Genomic DNA, 17,169 nt, shown 5'->3' on the forward strand with positions numbered 1-17,169 from the left:
CTTTTAATATCACTGCCTAAGAAAAACAATTGAGAAATAAAGAAATATTCAGTAACTACCTGCGTTTACTTTTATTTTGCCCAATATACATGTTTAATGCTAACATTTTGACTGGATCTTGCCAAGGTTTCTTCCTCCTAAAAAAAAACACTGAAGGGAGTTTTTACAATGCTCACTAACACCTCCCTCTATAAAACCTACTTACATTGCACTATAACAGTTTTATTAAATTGAAACTGTACATCAATGAAAAAATTGTTCATTATGATAATGCATAAAACTTAATAGTGAAATAATGAACGTCATGAAAACACTTCCAGAATATTCTATTTTTTCTCATACTGAATTACTGTAAAAGAGCCTCGTTGTCTTCATGTGAAAGGCAGTGATTTGAACCAGCAGTACAAGCATTTGCACGTCGTCTGATATCTGCTACTTTCATGTTCCCATTCATTTGTTGTGAGAAGTAACATGAAATGTTTTGTTGACGTAGGTTTTCTTTGTGAACGTGAACCTGCTTTATCACGATTGTTCCAGCTATCTATACAGCGGTATTTAGTAAACACACCCACATCTTCATATAACCAATCAGAATGTTGGCATGCAGGTCATGTTTACTGGAACCATCATGCTTTTCATGAGGGCAAAATATGGATAGCCAAAGGATATGTAATTTATAGAGTGGACATCGGCCAATCAGTTCCATTCCTAGAATTTAGATTTCAAAGAGCACTTGAGTCAACAATCAGAATGGGCTGAAAGAACACAATAAACCTTTTCCACAGATTATACAAGTTTCAAGGAACCGTGTGCCATAAAAAAGGTTTTTATTCATGAACAGTAAAAGTTTTTACTGTAACCTTTATTTTTTGTCATTTATTGGAACATGTAGCCCATTTGGGTGGCCTTGTCCACTTTGTGTACTCAGAACTCTTGTGTAAGTGACCTTGGGTTCAAAGCGTCTTCTCTGTTGACAAGTACAAAGAAAAGTACAACCAAGAAACGATGTGCTGCATGTACAGAAATTTTTCATGAATGAGTCAGTGACTTAAACCTTTCTAAATAAAATAAAATTTTAATGTTGGACACTATTAACAAGCATACAGGCGGTTGTGCAAACACAATTGATGCTTATCTTCTTTTCTATCTTAATGGTGCAAATATGAAATAACTATCAGGTTGATACATGATGATTTTTCTTAATTTTATGGTAATTTTAATGTTACATGAATAAATACAATGATTTTTCACTAGCTCATATTGGTGTACATACAACAGCAGCTCACTTCGGTCAAATGTCTATTTGTGTTTGATTTGTTGTATTTTTCAATAGCATGTTCTTCCTAAATTTAACCCCAAACAGAAACACTGTGACTGTACTAAATAAGAATCAGCTTTCTGAAAAGTACACGTCAACTTTGTGGTGAACAGAGGAAAAATCTTCACTAACATCATCCTGCTGGGTTATTGGTTGTTTTCTGGAAGGGAAAACCCTGATGAAAACACTGTTCAGTACGAAGTTGGAATCTCAGCAATACGGTTCTTCTCAATATAGCCAGATCTCTTTTATGTTCACGTTATCATCATTCCATTATCATCATTATTATTTTTCATTGCATTCTTGCATGAGTATACATGCAGTTTTATGAACTTGATTACGTGGAAAAGTTACCTAATACAAAAATTAACATTAACTTATTCATAAATACAAATAACATAAACTTTATGTTTAAGAAAAGTGTATGTTATTTGATTTGTCAACTGGCCAGTTATCTATTAAATACTTGGGCATACTCAGTTTAGATCCGTGAAACAAATAAATATCTCTGTGTTTAAATGTCTCTTTCATAGTCATAAAAAGCCCAAGAACTGCTCTCTATTTCTGTAAAATGTGAAATGACACACCAGATAATATATGCAAACAGTGTGTCAGGAAATTTGTTAACAGTATATAAAAGTAAAACATTATGAATAAAAAATTATGATTAATTAAAAATGAAGATGGACACCTACACAAAAACAGTTTAAGCTGCATCAGAGAACAGCACAACGTACAGTACCTGCTTTCATTTGAGAAGGTACGGTAGAAACCTTTAACTTTTTCTGCAACACCCTCTGACGTAGCTTCTGATAACATCAAACCGGCAGGTCCGGTCTCAGAAATGCATTTAGTCATATTTCTGCTTTATTTTACACCTCTCAGAACTGTTTCTTATATGTGTGAGCTTTCTCTTCTGTGCCCTCAAACAAAAATGAAAATAATTTTGATAAATTTTTCTAATCAATTGTAAATAATTAAATTTTGTATACAACAGAAATGTGCTCTTATTAATGTTTAATGTTTAATCCTGTAATTACCTGCATCTTATTCAATATTTTGGAAGTTCGGAAGGAAGATCGGAAGTTTGGAAGTTTGGAAGTTAGGAAGGAAGGAAGGATATTAACAACTGGGATACCTAATATTTTAATAATCATCATATTACACAAGATAAAACATCTAAATTAATCTTGCACAGAAAAAATCAAGATAAAAAATAATGCTGAATCTAATCTAATCGAATCGAATCAAATCTAATCTAAAAATGAACACTAACTTTGGAATAGGTGTGTCTGTATCAATCTGAACCCAAAGCAGCAGAGTGTGACCTCTCTGCAAAGGCTGCAGGTCAATGGAAATGAGATCTACTGACCCACAACCTATAATTAGCATGTTGTTGACTTCAGGGGAATAGAGAGTACAGGGGCGCCGACAAGAGTGAGTGCTGTAAACAGAGAACGACAATAAGAAGTATTGCTAAAACAAGAGTAAAACCCGGACAAGAACATTAAAACACCTGACGGACACTTCTTCATGGAATTTACAAGAAAATATCTGCCTATGGAATGGGAGGAACGCTGGAGAAGAGAGAAAGAGCGCAGAAAAAGGATGATAGAAGAAGGAGGAGAGAAGTTTGAGGAGGAGAAAAGGAAGCTAAAATGGATCGTATCCTACAACGACAGTAGGATAGGAATAAAAAAGCAGGCAGAGAAGGAGAATGATGGTGATAATGTGGAAGAAGATGAACTGCAAAGGTACCATAGACAAAGTTACCCAAGTGAGATCTTCCAGACTCTGGAGGAGATGAAGATGGAGAACGTCCTCACAGACCTGATCCTGAGCACAGAGGATGGGCTGAGCCTCCACGTTCACTCGCTTGTCGTGGCTGCGGTGAGCTCCATCATCCAGCAAAAGCTCCAGGAGAGGGATGGAGATGAGAAGGAGATCTCGCTGAGATTGCATCCTGAGGTTAATGGTTCTGCTTTGGCTGCAGTGGTGGAGTTTGCTTACACTGGAGCCATCACCAATCTGAACAAAGACAACATGATGCAGATTCAGACCGCAGCTGTTAGTCTGGGAGCTCCGAGAGTCATGGAGATCTTCAAAGTGGAGGACGATGGAGGTAACAAGGAAGACAAGCTGAGAAAGATCTCACCGGAAGAGCAAATGAAGGTCGGTCTGCAGTCCATGCAGGACTTATGGGCCAAAAGAGTGGGATGTGATGTAGAACTTGTTGCAGAAGAAGTTGTTTTCTGTGGTAAGGCACCTAGGGACACTGTAACATGCAAAAGTATGACTAGATAACCGACATAAATTATACCATTTTCACAAGAAAGAATGATGCTTGCCCATGAAAATGTCAACACAATGCTAGTGTTGTGGGTGGTTGCCAGGATGTTGCCATATGTTTGCTGATTGGTTTCTCTTGATTTCATTCTATCCATTACTGCAATCTGAATTTTTTGAACATTTGAAATTTGAATTTGAAAAGAAGAAAAAGTTTGTCCAATTTCCCTTCCTTGACTTCACAAACCATTTTTTTCTCTCCCTTGACTTCACAAACCTTTTAATTACATTACATTCTATCCATTATTCAAATCTGAATGTTTTTGGCTTTTAACAAGCAGTACAAAAAAGACAACAATAGTTCAAAGGTGTAAAACAGAAGCTTTTAATTCTATTTCATTGCATCCATTTCCATTATTTAAAATTAATGTTTTGAATTTGAATTCTTTAAAAAGTCTACCATTTTTTTACCTCCATTTTGTCAAATGATAGGCTTGAATTTTATTAAGCAGTAGGAAAAGATATCAATAGTAAGATAAAAGAGACGACCAGAGGTTGAGTAAAAAAAAAAAAAGTGTCAGTGACTTGACTTAAACGTTTTAATTACATTCCACCCATTATTCAAATCAGAATGTTTTGAAAACTTAAAATCTGAATTTGAACATAAGGAAATTACATCCATTTTTCCTTCCATTTTGTCAACTGCTAGGCTTGACTTTTATCAAGCTGTAGAAAAAGACAACAATAGTTTAAAAGTAAGAGTAACAGGTAGAGAAAAAAGACAGTTGTGTCAGTGACAGTTTTGAAAATTTGAATTTGAACAGGAAAAGAAAATGATGACCACTTATTTTCCTCCATTTTGTCAGCTGTTGTAGAAAAAAAAAAGTTTAAAATTGAAAAACAGAGGTAGAGAAACATGATCTGTTTCCATCCATTATTTAAATCTGAAGGATCTGAACTTTTGAAAATGTTGTCATTAACCCCCATGTCGTTCCAAACCCGTAAAAGCTTTGTTCGTCTTCAGAACACAATTTAAGATATTTTGGATGAAAACCGGGAGGCTTGTGACTGTCCCATTGACTGCCAAGTAATTAACACTGTCAAGATCCAGAAAAGTATGAAAGACATCGTCAAAATAGTCCATCTGCCATCAGTGGTTCAACCATAACGTTATGAAGCTACGAGAATACTTTTTGTACGCAAAGAAAACAAAAATAACGACTTTATTTAACAATTTGTCTCCTCCGCGTCACCGTAGCGCCATTTTGGAGAATATCTGCTGGATGCAAACTGTTATTTTAGGGGTTTTTTTGATTACAAAAGACGAACAAAGCTTTTACAGGTTTGGAACGACATGGGGTAAGTGATTAATGACAAAATTTTCATTTTGGGTTGGAGTAACCCTTTAATTTGAAAGGAAGAAAATGACAACATGAAAATGTTTTGTCAACGGCTTGGCTTTATCGAGTTTCATAGAGCTGTAGATAAAGATAACAGAAGTTTAAAAGTGAAGAACAGGGACAGTTATGTCAGTGACTTTACAAACCTTTTGATTTCATTTCAGCCATGCATCACTCAGATTTGAATGTTTTAAACATTTTACATTTGAACAGGAGAAGAAAATGGCAACCATTTTCCCTCCATTTTGTAAACTGCTGACATCAAGCTGCAGAAAAAGCAACAGTAGTTTAAGTAAATAAATTATAAATTTAAATATTGTCCTTAAACAGTGCTGACTCAATTCTTTGCCTCATGAAGCTCACAGGGTGCTCCTGGCAGCCAGCAGCGACTACTTCAGAGGCATGTTTACCAGCGGTATGAAGGAAAGCCAGCAGGAGTCTGTGTCTCTACTGTTAATCGGAGCCGCTGAGCTCGAGGCCCTCCTGCACTGCGCCTACAGCGGCGCTTTGGTGCTCGGGTGGGGCTGCGTGTTCGAACTCGCCTGTACCTCGCTCCAGTTTCAGTTTCAGCCAGCTATCTCGCTCTGCCTTCAGTTCCTGGAGCAAGAAATGGATGTCCACAACTGCCTGGATGTGGCATCTTTCGCAGAGGCCTACGGGATGGCTGACTTGATGGAGCTAGCTGAGGATTTTGTTCTCAGACATTTCCAAGAAATATCTGCCACCACAAAGTTTCTGGACCTCCCGGCCGAGAAGCTTCTGCAGTTCCTCCGATGCGATGCGCTGTCCACTCCATCGGAGCTCACTGTTTTCCGAGCGGTCATCACCTGGGTGGAAGCGGATCCCACCGAACGCCTCCCGCAGGCCGAAGAGCTCATGCGAGCCGTGCGTTTTCCATTCATGACCTTCCGAGAATTTCGAGAGGTTCGCGCTGTGAACCTGAGCATGGAATGCAGTGGAGACGTTGAGGTTGAACTTTACAAATCAGCGCTGAAGGAGTTTGGATTTGGCATCTCTGACTGCGTGGCGAGGAAACGTGTGCGTCACCCCAAAGACGCCCTGGTTTTGGTCGGAGGTGATGAGCTGAATCCAGACATGGGTAATCGGCTTCCCAGCAAGCAGCTCTGGTTTGCTAACTCTCTGAGAAGCGGAACAGGCCTTGTGAAGGAGATTGAGTGGCGATTGCTGGGAGAAATGCCAGATCAGGCCAGATTTAGACACGGCGTTGGGGTCCTCGATGGTCAGCTATATGTAGCTGGAGGCTGCCACTTCTACGCAAAGACTGACACCATGAAATCTGTTTACAGGTAAGGGCCAAGAAATCAAAAGTGCACTCTTGTAGCATGTTGTCAATGTCTATTGACATGAGCTCGTATAAAAATTTGTTATATAATTAGCAAGTAGCAAATCATGGTTTTGCCAGGCTGTAATGTAAAACACTGGCAATCAATCAATTAATCAATCAATCAATAAAACAGCCTTGAAAGTAAATTTTGTTCTGAAAAAAAACAAAAAAACAAAAAAAAACAGATCCACTTGCAATATTCATACATTGTTTATGAGGTGTACTATCTATTCATGACTGAAAAAGAAAATCAAATTTGTCAGTGTGGTTTTAGTATCATATTTACCTTTGATTCGTATTTTGAATGATTTCCTTTTTTTATATTTTTCATTTTAATTTTAGCTAAAGTTCTTTTTTTTTTTTTCACATTTTTATTAGTTATTAGTTATAAGTATATATACGTATGTCTTTTTTTCCAGTTATAGATTTAATTATTATTAGTTATTAATTATTATAAATAAAATAAACATTAACTAAACAAAATAATTTAAGTCAAATAAATGGTTTAATGGGGTCTTTAAATCAAGCTCTATTCATTTAGCTAAAACCACAAATAAATCAGTGCTGTTAAATTAGAAAACAAAGATGAAATAAATAACATTGTAGCTTTAAAGATTCATCTGCATTTAACTTAGAATTTAGTGTTTGAAAACTATAATAAATGTGAAAATTAATAGCTGTCAATTATACTGTAAAGTTAGTATAGTCAACATTACATATAGTCAATGGTTAAAATATTAGGAAAAAAGAACAATTTCATAGAGACATTGGTAGTTCTGGTATCAGTGATACTTGCCTTCAGTCATAAAAAACAAATATTTAAAATATACTGCATTTATGTTGTTTCTACATTAATTTGAAGATTGAATGTGAAATTATTGCAATATAAAAGTGTACTAAAAAAACGTTAATGTTAGGTGGGATTTAATTGCGATCAATCACTTTTTTTTTTTTTTGATTGACAGCACAGCTAAAATAAATCAATTTGATTTGTAACATTTTTCTTTCACCTGTTTTCACTGGTTCTTTTTCTCTAACAACACCTGCGCATCTACATCAACAGGTACGACCCTGAGCGAGACCACTGGGAAAGGCTGGCAGATCTTCATGAACTGAGGAGTAACTTTACGCTGGTGGTCAGTGGAGACGGCCTGTATGCTATCGGAGGAGACAAAGACATCAACACAAATCTTGAAAGTGTGGAAAAATACTCACCAGAAACAGATTCCTGGAGGTAAGAGGAGAAAGTAAATCAGGATAAAAGAGCAAGTTAATCATTTCCAAAAAGATTCCTTTGTAATAATTAACTGCCTTCTTGTTTATTGTGAAAATGTCAAAGCAATGCAAAGAATGAATGAACTGACTGACACTTAGTGGCTCTTAGAAGCACAACAACATACCTTTTAATAAATGATGCTCTTTAGGGAGTCATCTGATTGGTCTGTCTAGAGAAAAAGTGTTGGTCTTTTACCTTCGTCTCATTAGTTTCTCCTAAAAATTTGGAGAGAAATAAAACATAGACACAAACAGAGCTATTAAATATGGACTTTTCTGTCCTATGGATCAGCTTCTGCCATCCTTTGGACCAAGCCTTGAGCGGTCATGCTGCCACCATCTGGGGAGGCAAGATCTTCATCTCAGGAGGCTTCAACTGCAAGTATGAATGCCTGGTGTCCATGTTCCTCTACCACCCAGAGAGAGGAACCACGTACCTCGCTGAGATGACCCACGACCGGGCCCAGCACTGCATGGAGAGCCTGAAAACCGCTTCTACGTAGCTGGCGGGGTGTGCAACCTCCGGAAGTACTACACTGACCAACTGGTCTGTGAGATGTACAACCCTGTACGTGACACCTGGACGGTGTTCACTCCTCTCCCCATTCCCCACGTCGGCGCGGCCTCTGCTGCCTTGGAGGAGAGGCTGTATATTGTAGGCGGTTATTGCCAGGAGGACTACAGCGAGGCCAGACTCACTCATCGCTATGACCCTGTGACTCAGAGATGGGAGAGCATGGGAAAGATGCCCGGTCCCGTCACAGATATACGTGCATGCCTCCTTCATCTGCCTGATCACATCAGAAAATGAGAATAAGATAAGCACATTTGTCAGAGTTCAAAAAATAACTTTAAAGTGTAAATATGAACTTCTAGCTATCAAAAAAGTTCAAAGTTGAACTTAAAGTTTCTATAATGATCCACTGGTTATTTGGCAGTTATTTTTCGAACCTTTGTTGTGGTAAAAGGTTCATATTAGAACCTATAGCATAGTTACTATAGCATAGTTAAGGTTCTTTCATGAACCTTTTCTGAGATGTACTGTAAAGACTACACTGAGTACAGTTAGAACACCATTTGCTTGTTACATTAGTAAATTCACAAACTCAGTATTAATGAATTTACTCTTATTCAGTTACTAATTGTGATGTCAGATGCAGTTGTGGCCTCCATCCGTTTAACCAAAATGTTTAGTGTTTCATCTGTGCCCCATGCACCTCACATATCTCTAAATTGCACAATAACCTTTAGGGCACCATGTTGTTGTCAATTTTTAGAACACAAATTAAAAATCACAAAAATCAAAGTTCAGTTTTATGTTCAGAAATGAACAAGAAGCTATTCTGTGTTAAATTGAGAGGGTGAAATTCTTACCCGTAAAAATAAACTTTAGGTCACACTTTATATTAGGTGGCCTTAACTACTATGTACTTACATCAAAAAATAAGTACAATGTACTTATTGTGTTCATATTGTATTGCAAAACACTGTTGCTGCTATTGAGGGGGGATACGGGTAAGCTTAGGGACAGGTTTGGTGGTCTGGGTAGGTTTAAGGGTGGGTTAAGGTGTAAGGGATGGGTCAACAGTGTAATTATAAATGTACTTACATAAATTAATTACAGATGTAATTACATATAGCGATATTTATATAAGCATATATTTATTTAGCGATCGGCGCCAAAACGTCATCTGTACGGAACATCATTGTGTACGGAACATGATTGGTCTACGTTACCCGAGAAATTCCCATACAGCAGACTTCGTCTTTTTCGACGGGGGAAAAAGTTCCAGGGATTCACCTCATTCGGCCATCATCCTACACACAGGTGACTCTCACTGACCGCTGTCCGGAGGGGGAGGGGTCGTGTGACTCGTTACGCTCTTCACTGCTCACAACTGAGGGAGTCCTGCACTTTCCGTCTTTGACGACGGAAAATTTTAGTGGTTTTGAAATCGTGAATTTTCCAAACCGCGGTATACCTTGAAACCGGTTATCATCCCATGCCTAGCCTTTATAGCTATAATTTCATGACTCCTGTTGTTTTAACAGACTGAAATTGATGGAGATATTTTAATGAACCTAACTGAGATTACGAAAGTTTAAATATTACCAAAAATGAAGGATTAAGTTAAATTCATAAGATTACAAGAAAACCTAAAGACTGAGATGCCAGCAAGACCACAGACACCATGAGTAAGTTACTACTCTACGGGTTTAAAAATTTGTGAGCACATTTAGGCTACTAATTATTATTAACTATTATAACTGCTGTCGTCTGGTCGACGCTACGGAGCTCTGAGAACCAGAACACAGGAACAGTTTTTTCCCTCAGGCTAATTATTTAATGGGATGTACGGAACAACTTAGCGACTTTAACATATTCTCACATTTATGCATTTGGTTGAAATTGTTATTACAAAGCAACTTTTAGGGCATTCCCACTTTTAATCGGATGCTCAATTAGGTCTAATGGTCAGGTCAGGTTTCCATATGTTTAGCCGAACTATATTGTGATCTTTGCAAATCATTGAGCTGTTTTTCCATACTAACATGCACCTTTCTGCAAACTTTTTTTGTAGGACTTCCTATTGATATTTCACCTGGATCAGTCTCAAGACAACATATTGCTTGTTTGTAGCAACATATTGTAGCAATAAAAAAAAAAAGACTTGAGAGAAGAGATTTTTTTTCTTTGAAAAGACAAAGCAAACAAGATCAAAAATAATTCAAGGTCTGTTTGATTAGATGTGCACATATACATGGTAATTTCCACAATGCAGTAAGTTTATAATTGTAGAGAATGATGAGGGTAAAAATGTTTTTCTCTATTTTCAGGTATGCAATAGGAGTCCATCAAAAATATGGTAGCCATTGTAGAGGTAGGTTTGCTAAAATAAAGTGACACTTCAATACTTACATTTCTATTATCAAGTGAGAATGTTTCATGTATATGTTTATTTAGTAGATGGATGATCTATCTGGTCAAGATTTGTATCAAAAGAGGCCAAGGCCAGTAGGGGTAAGTGTCACAGACAGTGATCAACGAGTGCCAAAGAAGAGCAGTTGGGGTAGATATTGTTACTGAGTTGAATGAAGAAAAACAAATCTGTGTTGGTTTGGCACACAAAGGTAATAAATCACTGATTTACATGAACAGTAATGCTAAGAATCACAATTATCAGAAACATAGTAGGCCATATTCAATTTAACACATTTTATATTTAAGGTCTCAATGGTTGCTGCTGTTTCCACTTCTATTAAAGGAGAGTCAGAGATCTCTTCATGTCATCAGTGAGGTGAGTGCATTTGGAACAGTGTATCCATAATATTTAAATCTATATTTTTTTCTTTTTCAACCCCTTCTCCTGGTTATGATTTCTTCTAAACATTTGTTTATGGGGTTATTCAGTGGAACGGTTTGTGTCCATGCATGTTCCACAGTAACAGCAGCAAGAATGAATAAAGGGAATATTCAAACAAAAATTAAAATTCTGTCATAATTTACTCACCTTCATGTTGTTTCAAACTTGTATGACTTTCTTTTGTTTTGTGAAATAAATTATTTTCAAGAATGCCACTGAAAGTCATTGACATGTTGTTCTGGACCCCAGTGATTTTTATCATATGGACATTCTTAAAAATATCTTATTTTGTGTTCTGCAGAAGAAAAAGGGTTGTTTGGAACAACATCAGGGAGAGTAAATGACGACAAAATATCCCTTTAATGGGTCATATACTTTTGATTACAATTTGTTATATTTAGAATTAATTGTTTTCTCACTGATGTCAACTTATAATATTAGTAAGGGATTCTTGCAACCAAAAAACTCATAATGTAGTTTGTCATGACTACTTGCCACCGTCTCTATTATCTTAATTATGTTGATAATACAGTTTACACTGCCTCATCTTTCTTTTCAAAGCCTCTTTTACATTGACAGGTTCAAAAATAGTATCATAATGTATCATAATGCCAAAACCAATATGCCAGCCACAATGGCCAGTTTTTTTTTTTTTTTTTTTATTAAATTAATGTATATGTATATAAATGCATGATGTTGATTGTTGTTTATTTATTAATGTGTTTGTTGGTTTGTTTGTAATATATATTTATGTTTGATTGTTGTTTATTTATTTATGTGTTTGTTGGTTTGTTTGTAACATTTATGTTTGATTGTTGTTTATTTATTTATTGTTGTTTATTTATTTATGTTTGTTGGTTTGTTTGTAACATATTTATGTTTGATTGTTGTTTATTTATTTATTGTTGTTTATTTATTTATGTGTTTGTTGGTTTGTTTGTAATACATATTTATGTATTAAACAGTTTGTGGACAATCGCTGTGTTCTGTCTACACTGTTAGACATTTCTGTAATTTCCACAGTTATTTACTGTATATCACCCAGTGTAATACTGCAAATTCCCTTTACAGTAAATAACTGTAATACCCTTTGCATCATGGGAATTTTCTGTGACGTCAGACCCCACATACAGAGACTTACTGTATTTTTTTAAATTGCTGTATACTACTGTAACGGTCTCTTTGGCGCCATTATACTGAGGTCGTTTTATTTTCCTCATTTCTTACATTTGGATTGACACAATTTGCTCTACACCGTGTCTACAACGATGCAACAGCTTGGGACTGACTACTGGACGTATTACATCGCTTGTAATGATTGGAAAATCCGTTTGTACTTCGTGTCAGAAGCAGCGCAAGCGCTTGGAGTACATCTGTATGTCAGAAATATACCGGGGCATCACTTTACTGTCCGCATCCACTGTAGATAGTATATATAATGGGTTCTATATTGTTGCCTGTTGTCGAGTCGTGGGCCGTGACACACCACTTGTCCGAGGAAGACACGGATCCAGCGGGGCAGCGCCGCAGGTTTTTTGCCCGGGGATGAACCCGCGAGAGTGGGAGAGCTCCGGAGAACATCTACGCTGTGTGTCAATGCACCTTACGAGACAATAAGCAAGGTAAAAATGTGTACATTTGTCTGTGTGTTTGTGTCAGATTTTTGCACACCAGTTTAATCATTTACTCGTCAACATGGCAGTTACAGAACTTTACCATGGTAAACTGCGCTGTCGTTTCAAACGACTTTTGTCAGCTTATTGAATTAAGTTACTGAATTAACTTGTTTTTAACGAGCAAAGCTTATATTAAAATTAGGTTAACTAATGTGAAATTTAGTTCAGGTGTTAGTAGTTAATGTTGGCCAGTAGCCTATTGAGAAAATAAAATCGTATGTTAGCTCGGTTAAACAAGTTTTATGGCTAGCTGCCTTTCTAGTTTTAGAATTAGTTTGATATAGTTTTTAATGGAATTTAAAATTTACTGCATTTTTTTGTATTTGTGTTTTAAAGGCAACTGTAATGAAGCATCAAGAAAGACATGAGCAGGCCAGCCACCCTGAGACTGATAATTAATGGTAAGAGAACAACTATGGTTTTGAGAGATTTGTGTATTCTGTATGAGGTTTGCATTTTAAAAGTGTGCTATTTCTACTTCTTGTTTTTCAGAGAAGACATTTCTGTCAAAGTGGATGATGGGCAAAGATGGTGGCCATGTTTTGGAGCAGCACCTGGGTTTTGCAGAGGGCTATGTATTTTTTGGCTGTTTGTCTTTTTTCTCCATTATGTTTCTGTTGCCTAAATATTCTTTGTAAGGATGAATCCAGAGGACACAACATAATGTACTGCAAAACGTGCTAAGACAGGAGAAATGGTGAAGATGCACTGTTCCAGCATTGGAAGACTGTATTTTTAAGTGTTATACTTAAAGTGTTTTAAGTAAAGAATTTGATATTTTGTAATTATTGTGTCTGTTTTAATTGAATGCCAGTAGTACCTATGTAGAGTAAAAATAAAATTAATTCTATATAAAAATGATAAAATCTAATGAAATCTATATTAAAATGAATGAATTACAGTAGTATACTGATAAATCGAATGCAGTTTGCTACTGTAAATTTTAATTACAGTAACTTACTGGCAACAGTGTTTGAAATGTTTGAAACCCTTTGAAATGTCTAACAGTGTATATAGTGAAATTGGATTAGTAATGTATAATAATAATTTTATTGCTATCTAGAAAAAGGTTAAAAAAGGAACCCATGAGGGTCATTAATGCACCTTTAAGTGACAGTTGCAATTAAAACCTTTTCAAAAAGGTTCAGAAATTAACCTTTAAGGTTCCCCCACAGTTGCAATCTCCAGGAACCTCAAAAGGTTCATTTTTGAACCTTTTCTTCTAAGACGTATGCATAAGTAACTGCTTTGGAATTCTGTATAAGCAGCAAGTCTTGAGTGTCATAAATAATGCTCCTTGATGCTCCATTTTAATTAGAACTATGTCATTGCTACATTTTGGTGTTTATAGTTGACATTTCTTTTGTCAGCTGTCTTGTATTTTATTTTAATTATTTTTTTTCACACAGCTTGCACTAGTTAATGATTCGCTGATATTAAACATAACATTTTAAAATATAAAAATGTATTCAACTGTAAAATACTGGGCTATTTTAGAGTACATTTCTTTGTTGGCAATATTTTTACTTTTCGTCTACAGGCATATATTAATATTTATTTAATGTATTTATTTATTTTTAAGAATCAAATAATGTTGGTGCCTTGTCAAGATGATAACGGTGCCATCTTGGATGTGTCTACCAAACTGCACAGCCTGTGGTCCTAAACCAGTATTATTATTTTCACAGATAAATCCTTGTCTGACACTTGGATTTCCCGGCTCTCGCAAATTTCTTTCGCAATATTTGTTTCCATGTTTTTGAACTAGTTACAGCCGCTTCGCTAATGAATCACTCAGCTCAGTTTAATGAATTAGTCGGGTTTGAATTGGCTCACGATTCAGTCTGAATCATTCGAACAGCTCACACACAGTATCGTTTGCAGCAGTTACAAGATACCAAACACAGATAACAAAAACTAGAAAAAGTGAAAATGTACAAATATCGTCTTTACTGTTGATCAACATCTGACACTTGTAGGTATGACTGAAAGTAAGACATTTTCCAGTAGGCCTATGAAAACACTACATGAACAAGTAAATGTATCACAAAGTAATCATATGCATTTTGAATAATTTTATGCTAGTGTGCTAGTGTACATACATCGTAGCATTGTATTAGCATCTATCGTTACCGAAGTACTTCCACAACACATAACATTTTTCTGAAGTAATTAAGCAACTTACTTCTATCAAGTAAACATATTTTTGTGGTGATTTGTAACCCAACAGAACTAAAACATTTAAAAATGTTGCTCTCAAAGTCCCCAGGATTGAATGCTGTTACTGTTTTTAATAGGCCTACAGCATTTTCTTACGAAATAAAGGTGCCCTCGATGTTAGTTGACAGCCCTGTGCACCAGTATTTTAACTTTGTTTACGTCTGTTCATGGTTGTGTCTGATGATAGATCCATAGCACGTATATCGTGTGTTGTTGTATGCGTTGTCTATGTATTTGTTTTCAGAAGTATCCACAAGTGCCAAACTATTTGTCTTTAATATAATTTTGTTTTAAAAGTAAACATGTACAGTGACACTTCTATGAACTGCAGTTTGACTTGAATGGAAGCTACTTTAGTTATCTCTGAATTTGTTACCATGTCATGTATATCCAATTGTTCAACTGTGTCTATCATGTGAATTGTGGGAATCCAAAGAAATGACATTTGACATTAAGAAAGGACAAAACTTGTATCACATGATAACTGCTGTGTCACATTTACATCTTTTACACCAATATCAAGGGAAAAATGAGTCTGATTTCATAGGATTTAAACATAGGACTGAAATAAGTTGAGTTTGTAGCCTGAATCATGGACATTCACTTTTGCAATTCTAGAAACTTTTCTCATCGATTATTCAAATTTAGGTACTTGCGTTTGTGTGTTTTTTCCCTCGGACATAAGCGGTAAATCTTCTGATCTAAAAATTCCAAATTCTTAATCATTAACCAAGAGTAGCTCTATAAAGATAAGAAGCACAGCGACTGTAGATCTTCACTCTTCTCTTTAGCACAAGAGAAACAGTCATGGCTTTATTTCAGCTTTTCTTAATCTCAGTAATATGTTCCTGCATGGCACAGAATGAGGATATTATGACTCCTGTGGTGAATATCTACTCTGAGTTGAAGGAGCTTAAAGCTTCAATAAATGGACTGACAATGGATCTGAACACTGCTAAAAATGAACTTGCTGAGCAGAAAAGCTTGATTCAGGAGCTGCAGAAACAGATTAAAGGTACATTCTCTGGTTTGTTTCACATTTATATGCATGTTTGAACTTCGAACTTGAGTTTGTAACCACATAAACTACCTAACAAGTACTTTAGAATTTTCCATTGCATTTTTTAAGCATTATTTACTGCTTAAAGTAAACTGACCATTTTTCTCCTTTCACAGAGAGTCCTAAAGTGGCATTCACTGCATCCATGTCAAATACAGAGGATACACACCGAGGGCCTTTTAGTACGGAGGCCAAGCTCATCTTTGATAAAGTCCTAACCAACATTGGCAATGCATATGACCCTGTCACAGGTTTCTGCATTTTAAGTTTGAGTTTTTGAGATTTGAAAAATTCATAATTTGATCATTGAATTTTTAACATGGTTTAATTTGTAGTATTGAGATCCTTGCTTATGTATCTTTTGCAGGAGTGTTCACAGCACCTGTAAAAGGTGTGTATTACTTCAGGTACTCAGGCTCTGCGTTTTCCTCTCATGATATGGGTCTGAGCATCTTTAAAGGCACGACACGATTTGTGTCTTCATACGAATATAATTCTAGTGAGCGCAACGACCAAATGTCCAATGGAGCTGTGATGGAGCTGGATGTTGGCGAGGAGGTTCACATGAGGCTGTGGATCAGAACCTGGATCTTTGTGGATCGACGGTACAACTATTCCACTTTCACAGGCTACCTGCTTTACCCACTGGATTCTACTTCTGTATAATTTGTATGTGTGAATTATTTAGTAAAAAGTCAACAAGAATTGTTTAAAAGTCCTGAAAACATAGCTTATGTTTCTTTGTTGTGTTAATCATGCATAAATGTAGTTAAAAGGTCACTATTTCAGATATACAGACAAAAACAAGAGTCCTCCTGTACACTTCTATGGAACATGAATTTTCATTCAGGCACATTGCTTGGTTATCCATATGAGGACTTATCATAGACTTCTATAAATAAAGCTACACACTAAACGTCTTTTTTTTTTACTTGAGTATGTTCCTAGATGGCAACTCAATGATGGCAACCTAACAAATTTGTCATCAAAGAACAGTTATGTAAATCAGTTATGTTATGTAATGCACACAAAAGACTAGTCAAATAAATGTAAGGATCCACCCGCTAGTCCAAACAACGGAATCCAGCGGACTGGTCGAAGCTTTAATGCATGTTCGGTCTTTTACTTGCGCCTCTGAGTTTATCTGGAAAATTTAGTTTCAATTTTAGTCTAGCTCCATGCTTGATCTGACTCCAATTTCAAGTGATCATTAAATTAAGACAA

General features: G+C 36.1%; 2 protein-coding genes across 2 annotated transcripts; both read left to right on the plus strand.

Annotated features, from left to right (window-relative positions):
- The first annotated feature begins 2,729 nt into the window (after window positions 1-2,729).
- Window positions 2,730-8,276, plus strand: si:ch211-63p21.8 (kelch-like protein 33). The gene is made up of 4 exons (XM_058781172.1): window positions 2,730-3,575; window positions 5,363-6,311; window positions 7,413-7,583; window positions 7,917-8,276. The coding sequence occupies exons 1-4, from the start codon at window positions 2,852-2,854 to the stop codon at window positions 8,125-8,127; spliced, it is 2,055 nt and encodes a 684-aa protein (XP_058637155.1). The 5' UTR covers window positions 2,730-2,851; the 3' UTR covers window positions 8,128-8,276.
- A 167-nt stretch (window positions 8,277-8,443) lies between these two features.
- Window positions 8,444-16,993, plus strand: cbln11 (cerebellin 11). Its single transcript, XM_058781174.1, has 5 exons — window positions 8,444-10,506; window positions 10,590-13,066; window positions 13,158-15,900; window positions 16,062-16,196; window positions 16,313-16,993. Exons 3-5 carry the CDS (start codon window positions 15,693-15,695, stop codon window positions 16,609-16,611), a joined length of 642 nt encoding a protein of 213 aa, XP_058637157.1. The 5' UTR covers window positions 8,444-10,506; window positions 10,590-13,066; window positions 13,158-15,692; the 3' UTR covers window positions 16,612-16,993.
- The last annotated feature ends 176 nt before the right edge of the window (window positions 16,994-17,169 follow it).

Source organism: Onychostoma macrolepis, chromosome 07, assembly GCF_012432095.1.
Source record: "Onychostoma macrolepis isolate SWU-2019 chromosome 07, ASM1243209v1, whole genome shotgun sequence".
In the NCBI taxonomy this organism is placed as follows: domain Eukaryota; kingdom Metazoa; phylum Chordata; class Actinopteri; order Cypriniformes; family Cyprinidae; genus Onychostoma; species Onychostoma macrolepis.

Excerpts from the sequence above, each read along its gene's own strand:
- si:ch211-63p21.8 (XM_058781172.1), top strand. The coding sequence starts at position 2,852 with ATGGAATTTACAAGAAAATATCTGCCTATGGAATGGGAGGAACGCTGG. Across the intron at positions 3,576-5,362 it reads AGAAGAAGTTGTTTTCTGTG|CTCACAGGGTGCTCCTGGCA; the intron begins GTAAGGCACCTA and ends TGCCTCATGAAG. Across the intron at positions 7,584-7,916 it reads CCAGAAACAGATTCCTGGAG|CTTCTGCCATCCTTTGGACC; the intron begins GTAAGAGGAGAA and ends CCTATGGATCAG.
- cbln11 (XM_058781174.1), top strand. The coding sequence starts at position 15,693 with ATGGCTTTATTTCAGCTTTTCTTAATCTCAGTAATATGTTCCTGCATG. Across the intron at positions 15,901-16,061 it reads GCTGCAGAAACAGATTAAAG|AGAGTCCTAAAGTGGCATTC; the intron begins GTACATTCTCTG and ends CTCCTTTCACAG. Across the intron at positions 16,197-16,312 it reads TGCATATGACCCTGTCACAG|GAGTGTTCACAGCACCTGTA; the intron begins GTTTCTGCATTT and ends TATCTTTTGCAG.